Source organism: Felis catus, chromosome D4 (genome assembly GCF_018350175.1).
Source record: "Felis catus isolate Fca126 chromosome D4, F.catus_Fca126_mat1.0, whole genome shotgun sequence".
Lineage (NCBI taxonomy): Eukaryota > Metazoa > Chordata > Mammalia > Carnivora > Felidae > Felis > Felis catus.
The window spans coordinates 70,882,311-70,897,761 of record NC_058380.1 but is presented as its reverse complement, the minus strand read 5'-3'; the positions used below and the strand labels follow the sequence as shown (position 1 = coordinate 70,897,761).

The 15,451-nt window shown below is 37.4% G+C and overlaps 1 protein-coding gene across 4 annotated transcripts in view; it reads left to right on the top strand.

Moving 5' to 3' along the window:
- SVEP1 (sushi, von Willebrand factor type A, EGF and pentraxin domain containing 1) overlaps positions 1-15,451 on the top strand; it is a 351,417-nt gene that overhangs the window by 316,680 nt on the left and 19,286 nt on the right. For all 4 annotated transcript variants that reach the window (XM_045043475.1, XM_023242560.2, XM_011288665.3 and 1 more), the window contains 2 exons: positions 11,825-11,888; positions 15,105-15,278. In XM_045043475.1, coding sequence (XP_044899410.1) covers positions 11,825-11,888; positions 15,105-15,278 — 238 coding nt within the window. The remainder of the gene's footprint in view (positions 1-11,824; positions 11,889-15,104; positions 15,279-15,451) is intronic.

Below are 15,451 nucleotides of genomic sequence, written 5' to 3'. Positions count from 1 at the left end.
TCTGTTTCTTGCTTTGTCTCTCTCTTTTTATCCCCCTTTGTTCATTTTTTTTGTTTCTTAAATTCCACATATGAGTGAAATCATATGATATTTGTCTTTCTCTGACTGACTTATTTCGCTTAGCATTATACTCCCTAGATCCATCCATGTCATTGCAAATGGCAAGATTTCAGCCTTTTTATGGCTAATATTCCATTCCATTCCATTCCATTCCACAAACTCACCAATACCTGTTGTTTCTTGTGTTTTTGATTTTAGCCATTCTGACAGGTGTGAGGTGATATCTCATCGTAGTTTTGATTTGCATTTCCCTGATGATGAGGGATGTTAAGCATTTTTTCATGTATCTGTCAGCCATTTGTATGTCTTCTGTGGAAAAATGTCTGTTCATGTCTTCTGTCCATTTTTAATTGGGTTATTTGTTTTGGATGTGTTGAGTTATATAAGTACTTTATATATTTTGGATACTAACCCTATGTCATTTGCAAACATCTCCCATTCCATAGGTTGCCCTTTAGTTTTGTTGATTATTTCCTTCACTATGCAGAAGCTTTTCTTTTTTTAAGATTTATTATCTTTAAGTAATCTCTACATACAACGTGGGGCTTGAACTCACAACCCCAAGATCAAGAGTTGCATGCTCCACCAACTGAGCCAGCCAGCCACCCCTGTAGAAGCTTTTTATTTTGATGTAGTCCCAATAGTTTATTCTGGCTTTTGTTTCTCTTGCCTGAGGAGACCTATCTAGAAAAATGTTGTTATGACTGATATCATAGAGACTACTGCTTATGTTTTCCTCTAGGAATTTATGGTTCAAGTCTCACATTTAGATCTTTAATCCATTTTAAATTTATTTTTGTGTATGGTGCAATAAAGTGGTCTAATTTCATTTTTTGGCATGTTGCCATCCAGTTTTTCCAACACCATTTGTGGAAGAGACTGCCTTTTTTCCACTGGATATTCTTTCCTGCTTTATCAAAGAGTAGTTGACCATAAATTGTGGGTTTATTTCTGCATTTTGTTCTGTTTCATTGATCTGTGTGTCTTTTTTTGTGTGCCAGTACCATATTGTTTTGATGATTACAGTTTTGTTATGTAACTTAAGTCTGGAATTGTGATGTCTCCAGCTTTGCTTTTTTTTTTCAAGATTGCTTTGGCGATTCAGGGTCTTTTATGGTTCCATACAAATGTTAGGATTATTTGTGCTAGTTATGTGAAAAATGCTGTTGGTATTTTGATGGGGATTTCATTAAAGGTGTAGATTGCTTTGGGTATTATAGACATTCCAACGATATTATTTCTTCCAATCCACGAGCATGGGATGTTTTTCCATTTCTTTCTGTCATCTTCAATTTCTTTCATCAGTGTTTTATAGTTTTCAGAGTACAGGTCTTTCACCTCTTCGGTTAGTTTTATTCTAAGTATCTTATTATTTTGGGTGCAGTTATAAATGGGATTGTTTTCTGAATTTCTCTTTCTGTTGCTTCATTATTGGTGTATAGAAATGCAACAGATTTCTGTGGATTGATTTTGAATCCTGTGATTTTACTGAATTTGTTTATCAGTTCTAGAAGTTTTTTGGTGGAGTCTTGGGTTTTCTATATAGAGTATCATGTCTTCTTCAACGTTTATTTATTTTGGGGACAGAGAGAGACAGAGCATGAACGGGGGAGGGGCAGAGAGAGAGGGAGACACAGAATTGGAAACAGGCTCCAGGCTCTGAGCCATCAGCCCAGAGCCTGACATGGGGCTCGAACTCATGGACCGTGAGATCGTGACCTGGCTGAAGTCGGACGCTTAACCGACTGCGCCACCCAGGCACCCCTATCATGTCTTCTTCAAACAGTGAAAGTTTGACTTCTTCCTTACCAGTTTGGATGCCTTTTATTTCTTCTTTTTGTCTGATTGCTGTAGCTAGGACTTCCAGTACTATGCTGAATAAAAGTGGTAAGAGTGGACATCCTTGTCTTTTTCCTGACCTTAGGAGAAAAGCTCTCATGTTTTCCCCATTGAGGATGATGTTAGCTGTGGGTTTTTCATATATGGCTTTTATTATGTTGAGATATGCTCCCTCTAAACCTACTTTGTTGAGGGTTTTTTTTTTATTGTGAATGGATGTTGTACTTTGTCAAATGCTTTCTCTGCATCTGTTGAAAAGATTGTATGGTTCTTATCCTTTCTCTTACTGATACGATATACATGTTGATTGATTTGTGAATATTGAATCATCCTTGCAACCAAGGAATAAATCCCAATTGATCGTGGTGAATGATTTTTTAACATATTGTTGGATTTGATTTGCTAGTACTTTGTTGAGAATACTTGCATCTATGTTCATCAGAGATACTGGCTTATAGTTCTCTTTTTTTGTGATGTCTTTATCTGGTTTTGGTATCAGGGTAATTCTGGCCTCATAGAATGAATTTGGAAGTTTTCCTTCCTCGTCTGTTTTTTGGAATATTTTGAGAAGGTATGGGTATTAACTCTTCTTTAAATGTTTGCTAGAATTCACTTGTGAAGCCATCTGGTCCTGGACTTTGGTGGCTATCAGTCTGTTCAAGTTTTCTATTTCTTCATATTTCAGTTTTGGTAGTTTCTATGTTTCTAGGAATTTTTCCATTTCTTCCAGATTGTCCAGTTTTTTGGCATAGAGTTTTTCATAATATTCTCTTAAAAATATTTGTATTTCTCTGGTATTGTTTGTTATTTCTCCTCTCTCAATGGTGATTTTATGTCTCTGAGGCCTTTTTCTTTTCTTTTTGATAAGTCTAGCTGGGTGGATTTCATTGATTTTTTTTTTCACAGAACCTGCTCCTGGTTTCATGTATCTGTTCTATTTTTTTCATTGTCTATATCATTTATTTCTGCTCTTATCTTTATCATTTACTTCCTTCTGCTGGTTTCAGGTGTTGCTTGTTGTTCTTTTTCTAGCTCCTTTAGGTGTAAGGTTAGGTTGTTTATGTGAGATTTTCTTGGTTCTGGAGGTGGCCTATACTGCTATAAACTTCCCTCTTTGTAAGCATTTTTGATGCATCCAGAGGTTTTGAGCTGATGTGTTTTCATTTTCATTTGTTTCATTGTATTTTTTATTTCTCCTTTTATTTCCAGGTTGACCCATTCATTGTTTAAAGCATTTTATTTAAACTGCATGTATTTGTGTTTTTTCTAGATTTTTTTCTTGTGGTTGATTTCTGTCTTTATGGTGTTGTGATCAGAGAAGATGCATGATATGGCTTTTATCTTTTTGAATTTGTTGAGGCTTGTTTTGTGACTTAATATGTGATCTGGAAAATGTCCCATGTGTGCTTGAAAAGAATGCCTAATCTGCTGTTTTAGGATTGAATGTTCTGAATATTTCCGTTAAATCCATGTGTTCCAGTGTGTCATTCAAAGCCATTGTTTCCTTGTTGACTTTTTGTTTTGATGATCTGTCCATTGATTGAAGTGGAGTGTTGAAGTCCCCTACTATTATTGTATTACTGTCAATTAGATCCTTTATGTTTGTAATTAACTATTTTATGTGTTTGGGTGCTTCATGTTGGAGGCATAATTATTTACAATTGTTACATCTTCTTGTTAGATTTTCCCCTTTATTATTATATAGTGTCTTTCTTTGTCTCTCATTACAGTCTTTGTTTTAGTCTGTTTTGTCTTATGTAAGTATTGCATCTCTGGCTTACTTTTGACACCCAGGTACGTGATAGTTGTTTCTCCCATCCCCTCACTTTCAGTTGATAGGTGTCTTTAGGCCTAAAATAAGTTTCTTGTAGGCAACATATATAGATGGGTTTTGTTTTTTTTTTTTTATCCATTCTGTCACCCTATGTCTTTTGATTGGGGCATTTATTTCATTTCCATTCAAAGTAATTATTGACATATATTTTTATTGCCATTTTATTACTTGTTTTGTGGTTGTTTCTGAAGATTTTCTCTGATCCTTTCTTATCATTCTCTCTTTCATGTTTTACTGATTTTCTTTAGTAAGACATTTGGATTTCTTTCTCTTCATTCTTTGCATATTTATTAGTGGTTTTTAATTTGAGGTTACCATTAGGTTTGTATATAACATCTTCTGCATATAGTACTCTATATTAAGTTGATGGTCATTTAAGTTTGAACCCATTCTTTACTCCTCTTCTCCCCACATTTTAGTTATATGGTGTCGTATTTTATATCTTTTTTATTTTGTGAGTTCCTTGACTGACTTTTACAGAAATACTCATTTTTATTGCTTTGTGTTTCTTACCTTCATACTTGTCATTTTTGGTCTTTCCTTTCCACCCAAAGAGTCCCCTTTAATATTTCTTGCAAGGCCGGTTTAGTGGTCACAAACTCCATTAATTTTTGTTTTTCCAGGAAACTCTTTATCTCTGCTTCTATTCTGAGTGAGCCTTGCTGGATAGAATATTCTTGGCTGTAGACTTTTTCTCATTCTGCACTTTGAATATATCATGCCTCTCCTTTCTGGCTTGGAAAGTTTCTGCTGAAAAATTCACTGATAGCCTTATGGGATTTCCTTTGTATGTAACTGTCTTCTTTTGCCTTGCTGCTTTTAATATTTTTCTTTATCACTATATTTTGCCATTTTAGTTATAATATGTCTTAGCGTGGATCTGCTTTTGTTGATTTTGTTGGGGGTTCTCTGTGCCTCCTGGATCTGAATATCTGTTTCTGTCCCCTGATTAGGAAAGTTCTCAGATATTATTTCTTCAAATAAATTCTTTACTGCCTTTTCTCTGTCTTCTCCTGAGACTCCAATAATACATGGAGTCACTGAGTTCCTTAAGTCTGTCCTCATTTTTCATAATTCTTTTTTTTCCTCTTTTTTACAGCTTGATTACTTTTCATTACTCTGTTCTATGTCATTAATTCATTTCCTTGTTTCTTCCAGCCTGCTGTTCATTCCATTAAGCATGTTGCTCATTTTGGTTTTTGAGCCCTTTGTCTGCTATGTTATTCCTTATCTCTGTTAATGTCACTGATGTCCTCTACTCTTTTCTCAAGTCCAGTGAATATCCTTATGATCATTGCTAAACATTCCATCAGGCATGTTACTTATATCTGTCTTGCTTAGATCTTTGATTGTGGCCTTGTCCTTTCTTTCATTTGGACAGATTCCTCTGTCTTCTCATTTTGTCTAACTCTCTGTGCCAGTTTCTCTGTGTTAGGAAAGTCAGCTACATCTCTTGTTCTTGAGGGTAATGGCTTTATGAAGAAGAGGTCTGTAGTACCCTGCACTGTAGTGTCCCTTTTTCCCCAGGGCCTGGTGCTTCTGAGAGTAACTCCAATGTGTGCTGCATGTGCTCTGATTTTGTGTCCTGGCTTCGTTATACTTCAGGCCAGTGGTCTGCAGAGGTTCTCTTTGCTTATTGTGAGCAGTGTTTGTCCCTGACCTGAATGTGGCACATTTTAACTAGGTGTGTTCTGGTCTGTTTGTGAAATGAGATCTGTCACCACCACCACCACCAGAAGTAAGGTCTTCCAAAACTCCCAGATTGAGAGATGAGGTGTTGGCAGGGGTTTAGACTGTTCCTCTGAGGGAGAGGTCTGCTACACTGGGACTGAGGCAAGCATGACTGGGAAGCAGGGTTCTTCTGGAGTATGGGATGGCATGGTTTGGTGTAAGCAAGTGAGGTAGTGAGTGTCAACACTGTGCTGGTTCCTGCAGGTAGCTCTGGGCTTATGCTGAGGGTAGGGGAGGGAAATGGCACCTGCTAGTTCCTTTGTTCCCAGATGGGTCTGCTGTGAGCACTACCTCTCTAGGACATGCTCCAAGATAAGCAACTAACTTTCCCACTGTATGCCCCAGGCATTCTTCAGATCACTGTGTCCACACTGTATGTCCGAGGATGTTTGCCTGCCTTCTCTCTAAGAGCAGCCCCAACGTCCTCCGAGCACTTCCAGACAAGCATACTGATCTTTAAAACTCCAGGCTTGGGGCGCCTGGATGGCTTGGTCAGTTAAGCGTCCAACTTCGGCTCAGGTCATGATCTCCCGGTCCGTGAGTTCGAGCCCCGCGTCGGGCTCTGTGCTGACAGCTCAGAGCCTGGAGCCTGTTTCGGATTCTGTGTCTCCCTCTCTCTCTGCTCCTCCCCTCTTCATACTCTGTCTCTCTCTGTCTCAAAAATAAATAAGCGTTAAAAAAAAAAAAAACAAAAAAAAAAAACAAAAAAAAACTCCAGGCTTGAAGCCCTGCTGGTTGCCAGAACTCATGAAATTCAGGCTCTCTTGATTTCCAAGCCAATTGCTATGGGAATTTGTTTTCCCCATGCACTCCCCTCTATGCTATTCTGCCTCTCACCCTTCTCTGTGACTGCAGCTTTCTTCCCACTGCAATGACCACAATCTGTTTCTCTCTCAAACTGTATTTCTTCACTTCCTACCTTCTTCCATGTGACCTCTTCTCTACCTTAAGTTGTGGATGCTGTTCTGCTAGTGTTCAAGTTGATTTGGGGGGGGGGGGGGGTTGGCATTTAGTATGATTTGATAGTTACTTAGTTGTATGTGCGGGATGAGGCAAGTCTGGGGTCCTCCTCCATTGCCATCCTCCCCTCCTCTCAGGAGTCAGTTTTGCTGAAGATTGATTATATCATCAAACTTGAAATTTAAGAGACTTGTTTATATTTCATAATGCCATCATCTGGTTTTTCAGGAAACTTCTTTCCTGTTTTTATTGTTGTAATGGTATTTAAATAGGGGTTTTACAGAAGTATTCATTGCCAGTGATTTGTTAAATTTGTATAGTATGTTCTATTATTTTTTGAGCATGCAATCAGAATTGTCATAACATAGGTCCATGAAAACTGGAACTAGACATATATGGATCTTATTTCATTTTCTTTAAAGATTTAAAAAAAAAGAAAAGAAGGAGGATAATGTAATGGTTGATTGCAACTGGAGAGTTTTTCTGTTTTTGAAATTTATTTCTTCATGTTAGAGTACTAATCTTGCATTTTCTTAAGAAGTAAAGTGGTATAAAATTTAAACTTAATAATTGAAATTTAATATTTAACAACTTGATGGGTCATTAAATTTGAGGAGGTAGGTAATTTACCTTAAAAAATTTTGGAAATACCTTAGTGTTAACTATAAAATTGAGAAGAAGTGCTATAGCCATAGTTCTCATTCTAGGCTACATGTTAGAAACATCTTAGAAACTTGTTTTAGAAAATTTTTTTAATGTGTATTTATTTATTTTGAGAGAGAGAGCATGCATAAAAGTGGGGGAGGGGGTGAGAGAGAGGGAGAGCGAGAATCCCAAGCAGGCTCCACGTTGTCAGCACACAGCCTGACCCGGAGCTCTATCTCATGAACTGCGAGATCGTGACCTGAGCTGAAATCAAGAGTCAGATGCTCAACCAACTGAGCCACCCAGGCTCCCCTTATCTTAGAAACTTTTAAAAATTGTTAATGTCCAGTTACTATCAGAAATAACCAATGCCAGGTCTGGTACATGAAATATGAAAGATTAGCTAAGAAAACTTGTCCTGTGAGATAGCAGGGAACTTATCAAAGCCTACGTGTCAAAAAGCCTTGAGGGTCAACTGAATGAGGCTCCCACAGGCCAACATAAGACCATTTGGGCTTCAATAAGGTAGTAACTTAATGGACTGAAACACATCAAATATGTCATGAATAATAGTAGACTCATAATGACACTAAAGAAAATTAGTTGGTAACCAATATTAGAAGATGCTTATGAACAAATTCATTATTTTGAAAACAGACAATAAAAGAAGAATTGTCTTTTCCAGGCTAGCTGGATGACTAGAAAACCAGTAGTAGATGAGGGAAGCTTCCCTTTATAGAAGTGTTTCAGTCAATAAATAATAGGATTTAAATCTCAGAGTTTGCAGTTCTTAGGAACTAATGGATGTAGGTCATCATCATGGCTACTGGTGTTGGAAAACATAGAAGCAAACAGATGTTATGTGCCTCTGGATGGAAAAACACACCATATGAAAAAGTCTTGCCCAAAAAAAATTTTTTTTTGAATTTGAATCTCATAAAATCTCTAAATCCCGACAACCAACACCAAAGACAGAAGGACATGCTACGTGATACCACCATGGAGCAATCAGCAAAATTCTGTCTGTAGAAATGGCTACAGAACAAAGGACCCAGTTTTCCAGTTGCTAAAACAAATAGGTTGGCGGTGTAAGGGAGAAATAGAAGGAACCTATAGATTTAAAAAGGTACATAAACCAGGTAGACTTATTTTGGTCCCGATTCAAGTGAACTACAAAATAATCAGTTACAAAATTTATGCAACAATTGGAAATTTGACTGCTAAAAGGATTAGATTAATATTAAGGAATTGTCATTTTTAAGCTGTGATAATGTTATTGGTTATTGTGGTTATAGTTCTAAGAACCCTCATCTTTTAGAGATTCATACTGAAATAATTACTGTTAAATGAGTTGATATCTGGGATTTGCTGTAGAATAATGTGAGTTTTTAGGAAGGGAGTGGGGCTTAGAGGAAACAAGTTTGGCTTTGAATTAATTGTGTAAGGTGGGTGATGGTTATGTGGGAGTTTGTTACTCTTCTTTCTACTGTTACATTTTTCATGTGTTTGAGTTTTTCCATGAGACAAGATTTTAAAAGCTACCAATACCTACTGTCACCCCTGGCTAATTAATTCAGTACCTCTGTCGGTTGGGTCCGGGGCAGCAGCAGCTTTTTAAAAGTTTCCCAGGTGATTCCAATGTATGGCCAGGACGAGGACAGAGAACCACTCTGAGACATCACTCCGTGTTTCTGAAAGTGCGGTCTATGAACCCGTTGCTCGTGAATCATCCGAGAAGTTCAAAAAAGGAGTGTACGTTCCTAGGCTGCGACCCTCTAAAAATAGGACGTACGGGTTTGCATTTTTAACAAGCACTCCAAATGGCAAGGGTCAGTGGCTGGAAAGTGGTTAAGAAGAGCAGCATGGTCCCAGCAGACCTCTGTTACAAGCTCTGTCTCTCACTGGGCGAGAAGTCTTAAGAGAACAAATCAAACCTCTCTGCTGCTGTTTCATCTCTGTTGTGTCTACACTAGAAATTTGATAGCGACCTTTGCAAGGTTACTGCAAGGGCTGAAGATTTAAAAAGTGGCAAGCACTGCCTTTTATGCATGGTTCCAGTTCAGTATAGGGCAATTGCTGTGATCCCTACTACTATTTGTATTGTTACCCAAATCAGGCAAAGCAATTTGGACAATCAGTGTCAGTCATGTTAAATTCTTCCGCTTTGTAAGTAAGTTACTGTTTACATGTACAATAAACAACTTTCTTAAGCCACCTAAGTCTCAGAAATTTTACCACACATGCAATCTTCTTGAAATAAAATTACTACAGGAAATTGAGGAATAAATCAAAATAAAGAACTCAAAAATGGGCTAGTCATTTTATAAAATCACTAGTGAACAATATAGTTGTGATGATTCTAAAACATTGTAAGTATCTAACCTAATGGTTGATCATGCAAAAACATTATGTCAAAAATAGTAACTGGATGTTAATCTGGATCTAAAACTCCAGCTTCATTCATCAAAAACAAGAGATGTAAAGGGACAGAGAGAAAAAAAGTCAAAAGGAAAAGTATGATGAAATTCGCAGTGTAACTGTGGAGGGAGCCCAAAGATAGCATTTGATTTTTTTTAAATCAATAATTACAGAAAATAGATTTATTTGAGTTTCTGCTGGAATTAAAAATTGTCATAGTCAAAACAGAATACTTATTATTCAAATCATTAGATGAAAGCGAAGGGAAAAATAGTGGGGAAAATGCTCAACTATTAACTGAAATTAACTACTTGACTGTAGTCCACTCTGGAAGTACCTAAATAGGGAACTGGCTTTAATGGCTTGTCATACACTTCCTCAAAATTAATAAAAACTGACAAACTAAAATAGCACATTTTCCTGTGCATACGTAAGTATATATGTGTAGAAAAAGCATGGCAAATGTTAACAGTGTTTGTCTCTGGATGGAGAATCCTGAAAAACCCCATTTTTCATTTGTATTTTCCAAAATTTCTATAATCAGCACACATAACTTTTTTCCATAAGAAAAAAAAATAATGACTGTGTATCAAAAGAAACATTTTCTTCATTGATTCAATTATTTTCTTGGAAAGTCAGGAGAGTAACCTTCCACCAAAGTCAATGGAATCTTTATAGGTAAAGATTTATCAATAAACTGATAGCTCAAAGGAAATATCTTTGATAAAGAATAAGGATGAAAGGCATCAGTCAGATCAAACCAAAATAGAGGCAACAGCTCGTTTTGAGACTTCTTGCTAAGGTAGAACACAGTTTCAAGACAATATGATATCCAAAGGGCTCTGAGCAATGAAGAAACAGGTGACAAAATCCATGTGCATATACTGACTTAGACTTAAGGTCCCTAAAACTTTACTTAGAACCTAATCCTTTTAAACATATATTACAACATTTATTTATCTCATTTTTCCATAGTAGCTAAGGAATTTAAAGCATGGAGAAGCATTATCATTAGGAACACTGATGATTACAGTAAAAGATAACCAACAAAGAGGGAAGAAACAAAGACTCATAAAAATTATATCCAGAAGTCAAAGAATAGTGATCTTAGTCCATATATGCCTATAATAACTGTAGAGGACCAACTGCCTATATAGCCATCAAGGGCTATGGGATATTGAAAAATATGCAAAAATATATTCAGAATAATAATCATAAAATTTTTCAAGTAAATCATATTCATTTTTTTAAATTATCCTTTATTTTTTTTAACATTTTTATTTATTATTGAGAGATAGAGAAAGACAGAGCATGAGCAGGGGAAAGGCAGAGAGAGGAGGAGACACCGAATCCGAAGCAGGCTCCAGGCTCAGAGCTGCCAGCACAGAACTCACAAACCGCGAGATCATGGACTCGAACTCACAAACTGCAAGATCATGACCTGAGCTGAAGTCGGACGCTCAACCGACTGAGCCACCCAGGCGCCCCATCATTTTACTTTATTTAAGAAGGCAGGGAAATACATTTTAGAAAGATTTTTACCCCAAATAAAATTTTGAATGCTTGGGCCCTTAGTAGGATAAATTTTTCTTTTTTTTCTTTTTTTTTTTTTTTTAAGTTTTTTAACGTTTATTTATTTTGAGAGACAGAGACCGAGCGTGAGTGGGGGAGGGGCAGAGAGAGAGAGGGAGATAACAGAATCTGAAGCAGGCTCCAAGCTCTGAGCTATCAGCACACAGCCCGATGCGGGGCTCGAACCCGTGAACGGTGAGATCATGACTTGAGCTGAAGTCAGATGCTGACCTTACTGAGCCACTCAGGTGCCCCAGGATAAATTTATCTTTAATGGTTAAGTTACATTGCCAAAAATTCAATCTTCATACCCACAAGATATCTTAACTTGTTTTATGTTCAAAACTATAAGGTGTAACAATGCCAATTCACATTCTTGGCCATACCTCTCAGGTACTGAAAAATAAATTCAATTCAAAATATTTTTAAAACTTACTAAGCAAATATACCTCTTTGACATTTCAAACATGTTTTTGATCGACCTTTGCTATTGGTTATAATCAGTTGTCAGGTCAGTAGAAAGTGAAATAAAATCTGTACTTTAATTACACTGCTCAGCCAGGGTATGAAGTTTGAAATAATTTGATGAAAGCATTTTTGAAAGTCTAAACCTAGCCCTTAAAAACTATATTTATTTAATCAATTTATTTAGCATTCCAGTGCTGGAAGATTCAGGTTCATGGCCAAGATTACTTTGTGTTCCCTTATTATCTTTCCATTACTAAGTATAATCTTGTCAATGACCTTTTTCTCATCAATTCACAGGGGAACAAGGAACGTGTTTGTCAGAAGAACAGAATGTGGAGTGGAGAGGTAGCAATGTGCAAAAGTAAGTCAAAAGACACTGAGCAGTCCTAAAAAAAAAAAAAAAAAAAAGATACGATATCATGTGACACATGATAACAACGTGGCCACATTTTCTTTATAAATCAGTTTTTTAATAAAAAAAATTTTTTTAATCATCTCCGTAAACTGTCGGAGAATCTTTTATGGGCTTTTTGCTCAAGGTCCCCAAGCCAATAAAAGGGTCAAAAATAATAGTAGAAACTAATGATTAAATTGGAATAGAGCACAAAATTACCAAATTGGGAATAGCAAACATTTTGTTTCGAAATTAGTTCATTATTGGATTTATTTGCATTCTTTTTGTGGGCTTTTCCCCCAAATAATTATAATTAGAAGGCTTAGCGCTATTGTTTTTTGGTGACAGTACTAGCCAAAACTGACAGTTTTTTAAAGTGATGTTGTCATCACATCTGTCACTTTTTGTGTGTATGTGGAATTTTGCATTAACTCATCTTATGAGAACATGCAAGTCTATTGAGCAAGACATGAGTTCATTCACATGAGTTCATTCCCAGCACATGGCCCATATGATCCCTCTGCTGGAGACAATGTACAGTTGACCTCCTAACCAACCCAGCTTTGAACCATGCATGTCCACTTATATGTGGGTTTTTTTTTTTTTTTCAATAAATGTAGTCTGGTACTGTAAATGTATTTTCTCATCTTTAGGACTTTCTTCGTAACATTTTTCTCTAGCTTACTTGATTGTGAGAATACAGCATATCATACATAAAACATTCAAAATATTTGTTAATCAACTGTTTATGTCATCAGCAAGGCTTCCGGTCAACAGTAGACTACTGGTTTCTTAAGTTTCTGGGGATTCAAAAGTTATACATGGATTTTTGACCGCATGGGGTGTTGGCGCCCCTAACCCCCATGTTGTTCAAGTGTCAACTGTATTTAGATACAAGTAGTTACAAGCCTATCAAAGTGGCAGGCTTTAAACTTTTTTTCTTAATAATCCTGGGGAATCATCAAATTTTCAAATTAGAATTGGCCTCTTAGATTCTAGTCAAGCAGCTTCTTAGATGATTCAACTGGACTAGATTGGATTAAGTCCAAGATCAGATAGATTTATTTATCTCACTAAATAAGTAAATGGGGACTAGGAGAAGTGAAGTGACGTACCCAGTATCATAAATTAAGTTAGTGTTAAAGCTGCCACTAGGACTCAAGGTTGTTTCCACGTGTCTTCTGGGGTAGAGTAAGGATTTGATTTTATATACACAGGAATCTTACATTCTTAAAGGAATATTGTGTGGTTGAAACTCAATGGGGAATATATGACTATTTTTAGTTCTCTAAAACTTGTATATGTTATACAGAAAAGTATTTTTTTTTTAAGTTTACTTACATGTCTTGAGAGAGAGAGAGTGCACGAGTGGGGGGCGTGCAGAGAGAGAGGGAGGACAGAGGATCTGAAGCAGGCTGTGCACTGACAGCAGAGAGCCCAGTGCAGGGCTTGAACTCATGAACCGTGAGATCATGACCTGAGTGAAGTCAGACTTTTAACTGACTGAGCCACCCAGCTGCCCCAGAAAAATATTTTTTAAAGATATTGAGTGATATCTCAAGTCACAGAAAGGCATCATTGGGGATTCCTGATAATAGCATTTTTTTTTTAAATCTCAGCTGTTCATGATTAAAATAAAATGTAGGAACATATTTGCAGGGAATGGGAGAGAGGAAAGAAAAGGAAACATGGGGATCTGGCATAGGAACCCACCATGGCATTGGTGAGGGAATTGTTTTAGCTCTGCAGCGGGTATAAATCAAACTGCAATGACAATGGTTTGTACAGTTGCTCTCTCTGAAATGCAAGATAGTAAGTTCTGTATGATTCCTATTATTATCTGTGGGTTTTTTTCTTTCTAAATTACTAAATATGTGACACAAGTTCTTGGCAGAAAGTTAAAAAACACAAGCAAAAGGAAAATGATAGTTTGAATTCCACCACTCGTGGATAAAAAAAAAAAAACAACTATTGGTATTTTATATATTTTATTATACACCTTTTTTCTGAGGCATATAAAAAATACAGATATTTCTGTGGGGGAAAAGTGCTCATACTGAGCAACCTGATTTGAAAGATTCTTATATAATTATGGAATTGTTAAATATATTGATATCTGTATTATCAGTTTTCAGGGAAGCCTGTTCACATCAATATGATTCTCAAAGTGTGGCCCACAGACCAGCAGCATCAGTAGCAGCTGAATCTTGTTAGAAATGCAAGTTCTCGGGGCGCCTGGGTGGCTCAGTCGGTTGAGCGTCCGGCTTCGGCTCAGGTCACGATCTCACGGTTTGTGGGTTCGAGCCCCGTGTCGGGCTCCGTGCTGACAGCTCAGAGCCTGGAGCCTGCTTCCGATTCTGTGTCTCCCTCTCTCTCTGCTCCTCCCCCACTCATGCTCTGTCTCTCTCTCTCTCAAAAATAAATAAACATCAAAAATATTTAAAAAAAGAAAAAGAAATGCAAGTTCTCAGGCCCTACCCCAACCCTGTTGAACCAAAATTTGCATTTTAACAAAATCCCTAGGTGATTCCTGTGCGCATTAGTTTGAAAGCACTGTGTTACTCCCATGGCTTTTAGCCTTCAGCATACTGGGATGCCCTAAGGGAGCTTTGAAAAATCCGTTGCCCAGATCAATCAGGTCAGAATCTCTGGAGGTAGAACCCCACATCAATATGTTTTTAAAGCTCCCAGGTAATTCCAAGGTACAGCCAAAGTTAAGATCCGTGGTCTCAGTATACGAAATACTCACCGGGCTGGAAGAGGCCCAGAGAAGTCAGTTAGTGTCTAATCCATTGGCTCTCAACCCTGAGTGACCATTAGAAATCATTTGGGGTGCTTTTAATACCAGAAGTTCGGCCACAACACAGAGATACTGATTCGTTTGGTCTGAGACAGGGCTTGCTCATTTATCCCCCCAGCACTAGTAATGACAAAAGGTAGCAATAGACATAAAGACAGCTAGAGTCAATAGGCAAAATGCCAGTCTTGAATCACCTGCATGTATGAATCCAAAACTTAGACACGCTGGGGTTTTTTCTTCCTTCAAAACGTATCCTTGTATCTCACATATGAGCAGGCTATAGTATTTTATACGATGCACTGAGTACCTTTAGCAATTGTAGCGGAAGAAGGAAAGAGGGTTGGAAGAAGCATGTAATATGAGGCTTTTATTTTTCTTTCCAGAGACCAGGTGTGAAGCTCCTCTTGGGTTTCTGAACGGGAAAGCCAAAGTCGAAAACACTGCTGCTGGACCCAGTGTGGTATATTCCTGTAACAGAGGGTACAGCCTTGAAGGGGCACCTGAGGCATACTGCACGGAAAACGGAGCTTGGAGCCACCCAGTTCCTTTCTGCAAACGTGTGTGTTGACTCTAAGAGAGGTTTTAATCAGATTCAGTTTCATGATTAATTTCCCCAGTGTCTGAAACAGAGGAAACTCCACTGAGTGAGACTGACCCAGAGAAAGCCATCAGTGTATATCCAAACCAAATACTGTGGGCTATTTTTAAAACCCAGTTATATTATCTGAAA